Raw genomic sequence first — 3,830 nt, 5'->3', positions numbered from 1 at the left:
CAAATAGGCAATAATATTTAATCATTTGTAGCATTTTTCAAAATAAAATTTAATTAGAAATTTAATGTAGAATTTCATGTGTCAAAAGTTCAAAATTAAAAATTAAAAATAAAAATAAAAATAAAAAAATATTCAGTTTAATCAAATGATAATACTATACAATACCATTACCACCATTTCAAAATCTAGAGACTTTAAATAAAATTTTTATTTTTCATTTCCATTCTTCTCTTATCTCTATAAACAAATATTTTATTTAACTAATGCAATAATAAAAAATTTAGTGTAGAATTTAATACAGTTTTTGATTTTTTTTCTTTTATAGTGATTATAGTGAATAATTTAAAGCGTTTAAAATGGAAGAAAATAATAAAGTTTGAAAATAATAAAAAATTTGAAGAAAGAGTAAGGGTTATCATTTGAACGTTGGAGTTGATATGGCTATAAAGGCAACTGATGACAATTTTATAGTAGTTGGGGATGTTATATTGCTAAATGTTTTCCATTACATTAATGTGAGATTAGTTGCTTTTACAGAACAAATTAAAAATTATTGAAATTTAAGAATAATAATAGGAAACAGACTTAAACTCAGGGACTGAAGATGAAATTTACCCTAGTCTTCCGTTGTTTATAAAAAAGCAGCAAGCCAGCAGCAGAAGCAGAAGAAAAAGAAGAGAAATTGAAATGGAAGCAGAAACCTCATTTTTGAAAAACAGATACTGGGTTTTGAGGCATGGCAAAAGCATTCCAAACGAGCGAGGTCTCATCGTTTCTTCTCTGGTTCGTCTCTCTGCGCTTCTTTCAATTTATCACTTTTTGTGGTTTCATCGTGTTTTGATGGAGTAGAGTGATAGTGTTGTTACGTTTGTGGGTTGGATTGGGTCCAAACAGGAAAACGGCATTCTTACTGAATACCAATTAGCCCCTGATGGCATCAATCAAGCACAGTTAGCTGGAGAATTGTTTCTCAAGGTATCTATCTATTTATTTGAATTCATGAAATAAATGGATGATGCCACTGTTGATATGATTTTGCAGGATTTTAATTCAGTTGAATTCTTGCACATGATTTATTCCCTATATCGTTATAACAGAATGAAAGAAGGAAGATCGATGCTTGAGGTTTATGGAATTGAACTGTTATGTTAGTGTTTGTGGGTAAGATTTCTTATATATGAGCAGAAAAAACTTTTAGAAATAGTTAAATAAATGGAAGCAAACTTAGTGAGGTTAGAGTAAAATATGGGTTCTAGGCTTGATTGACTAGCTTCCCCACCTTTTGCTCAACTTAGGTCATATGGTTTTTTATCCTCACACTTCAGTCCTATTAATGGTCTCTTAGCAGTAAATATTTTCATTTTTTTTACATTTCATACTCTATAGATCCCTTAATTGAGGTTCCATTATGCTACTAACGAACACAAGACGTGTGCAATGCCAGACATAGTTTTTTCATTTTCAAGCTTGGGGACTTAAATGCGTTTAATGATTTGGTAACAGTTAACTAATATATTAGTTGTTGCTTGGATGCATGCTTGATTCTCACCCCTTCGTGACTAACTTTGCGATCCATCTTAAAGTTCTGAGGCTTAGTACAATTGGTTTTACAATGACCTGATCCACATTCCTAAGCATATAACCTGTGCAGGAACTGAAGGAAAGGAACATACCTCTTGAACATGTCTGCATCTGCTACTCCCCTTTTGCAAGAACAAGTCACACTGCTGAAGTGGTTGCATCTGTTCTGAACATACCATTTGAAGGCCCTCAATGTAAGGTGACATTTTTTAACCCTTCTAGGGTTCCCTTTCATTAAGCAGAGTTACATGAGTATTGTACTTTGCTGTAGGAACATTTACTCATTAAATGGAGCTATTTATTGAACAGCCTTGTTGAGTTTGAAAATGCAACTTATTGTGTAATTGACTAAGTGATATTTTTGGACCAGATAAAACTTCAATTGGTTCACCTCCAATTTCTACTTTGCAAATATGTCTGCAGTCAATCAAATTAACTTTATCAGCTTTCCTAAGCTTTTCAACGCATTCAACGACTTGTTATTTCCATTTCTTTATGTCTTGATTACATGTAAATGTTTGGACAGGTGATTGAAGATCTTCGAGAACGTTACTTTGGTCCTCTTTTTGAACTAATGTCACATGAAAAGGTATGCTGACATATTAAAGGATTTGGTTTAAATTTTGGTCAGGACTATATATATTTCAGCATGTCAGACTTCTTAAAATCATGGTGATATAGGGAGTGCTTCTGCATTACGGTCTCATTTTAACTCAGCATTTTTAATAGTTCAGCTGGCCCCTATGATAGAATGGCTTTAGAATTTGAAGCTTAATTGTTTTTTCTTTCTTTCATTAACAGTATCCAGAAATATGGGAACTCGATGAGAAAGATCCATTCATGCAACCAGATGCTGGAGAAAGTGCTAATGATGTTGCTACTAGACTTGCAAATGCCATGGCAAATATGGAGTCAGAATTTCAAGGGTAACGATATCCTTCTTTTGTTTTGTGCTAAGGAACACATGATACAACTACAAGAGTCAAAAAAGTTATGATAAGAAATTTGCAATCTTTCTATCTTAGTAGGCCACTACTTTTCAGATGGATTGGATTCTAAAGTTCAGTGAATACTGAGTACTCAGAAGTGTTTTCAACTTTAATTTATGGGCTATTCTGCAGCTGTGCAGTACTGATTGTCAGCCATGGTGATCCCTTGCAAATCTTGCAAACAATACTAGATGCAGCTAAGCAGCACAGAGGATCTACTTGTAATAACTTGGCATCTATAATTCAAGCAGTCAAAGTCCCTTCTATCTTGTCTCAGCACCGGAAGTTTGCCTTGCTTACTGGAGAGCTTCGGCTGGTGATATAGATCCAGGAATTTGTTTATGTACTGGCGGAATTGGTAAAGTACTTCTCAGTTGGATGATGAGCGTCATATCAATAATCTATGCCTTCAGTCCAGGAATAGACCTTATGGTGTCGGCACAGCATTTATTATTTTTCCTTAGAAAATTTTCATTTCCTTGTAATAGATTTTTGCATCAGTCAGACTAGAAAATTTAAACCAATTTGTTGAGGTTGGATTATGATATTTAACTATCGATATAATCCAGAAATTATCGATATATTTAACTCTCTGCCTTTCTTTGATTCAATTATCTTTCCCCTCAATCGCATTTCATGTCTCATTATGTAAACCGGTAAATCTTCACTTTGCAAGAGTAGACAAGTATAGAGATCAACTAATATTGACAAAAAGCACATAGGAAGCATACGATTGTTGTAGTAGATATTGTAATCATTGATTATGCAACATATGACAGCAATATACACCAGCAGACATTTCAACTTGCACAAATAACCCATTGTCCCCCTCAACTCATCTCGAACCTATTGGACACTTCAAGCTGAGTAATCAATTACTATTACATACTTCTGTGCTTACATGGCATGATGCATGAAGGCTAGATGTGTTTTTGGCGAACTAATTCTAGGGAAAGAATCCTATATATTCACTCATTTATCATTTTAGTATACAAATTGCAATTTACATATTCTTTCTGTTAATTCGTAAAGTAGACGGCAAACCAAATGTAATACATTTAAATTCTTAAATTTATGTAATTATAGTTTTTTAGGAAATTTAATATTTTCATTCTTACATTCACATTTAATAATATTGTATTAATTAAGCATTTATGATTGACTAATTATTTTAATATGTATGTGTGTTATTTTATTTTCATGAATTTAATTTGTAGATATTTACTTATATTATTTTATTTTCATCTTTTATTTTAATTA

The 3,830-nt window shown here is 32.4% G+C and overlaps 1 protein-coding gene across 1 annotated transcript; it reads left to right on the top strand.

Annotated features, from left to right (window-relative positions):
* The first annotated feature begins 629 nt into the window (after positions 1-629).
* Positions 630-3,163, top strand: LOC8282954. Its single transcript, XM_002525760.3, has 6 exons — positions 630-783; positions 895-975; positions 1,652-1,780; positions 2,108-2,170; positions 2,383-2,507; positions 2,703-3,163. The coding sequence occupies exons 1-6, from the start codon at positions 688-690 to the stop codon at positions 2,893-2,895; spliced, it is 687 nt and encodes a 228-aa protein (XP_002525806.2). The 5' UTR covers positions 630-687; the 3' UTR covers positions 2,896-3,163.
* The last annotated feature ends 667 nt before the right edge of the window (positions 3,164-3,830 follow it).

The sequence above is a fragment of the Ricinus communis genome, chromosome 8 (assembly GCF_019578655.1).
Source record: "Ricinus communis isolate WT05 ecotype wild-type chromosome 8, ASM1957865v1, whole genome shotgun sequence".
Taxonomy (NCBI): Eukaryota; Viridiplantae; Streptophyta; class Magnoliopsida; order Malpighiales; family Euphorbiaceae; genus Ricinus; species Ricinus communis.
This window is presented reverse-complemented; position numbering and strand designations above follow the sequence as displayed.

Bases quoted from the DNA above. Each gene is read 5' to 3' on its own strand.
- LOC8282954 (XM_002525760.3), top strand. From the start codon at position 688: ATGGAAGCAGAAACCTCATTTTTGAAAAACAGATACTGGGTTTTGAGG. The intron at 1,781-2,107 runs GTGACATTTTTT...ATGTTTGGACAG, and splicing joins TTGAAGGCCCTCAATGTAAG to GTGATTGAAGATCTTCGAGA. The intron at 2,171-2,382 runs GTATGCTGACAT...TTTCATTAACAG, and splicing joins AACTAATGTCACATGAAAAG to TATCCAGAAATATGGGAACT.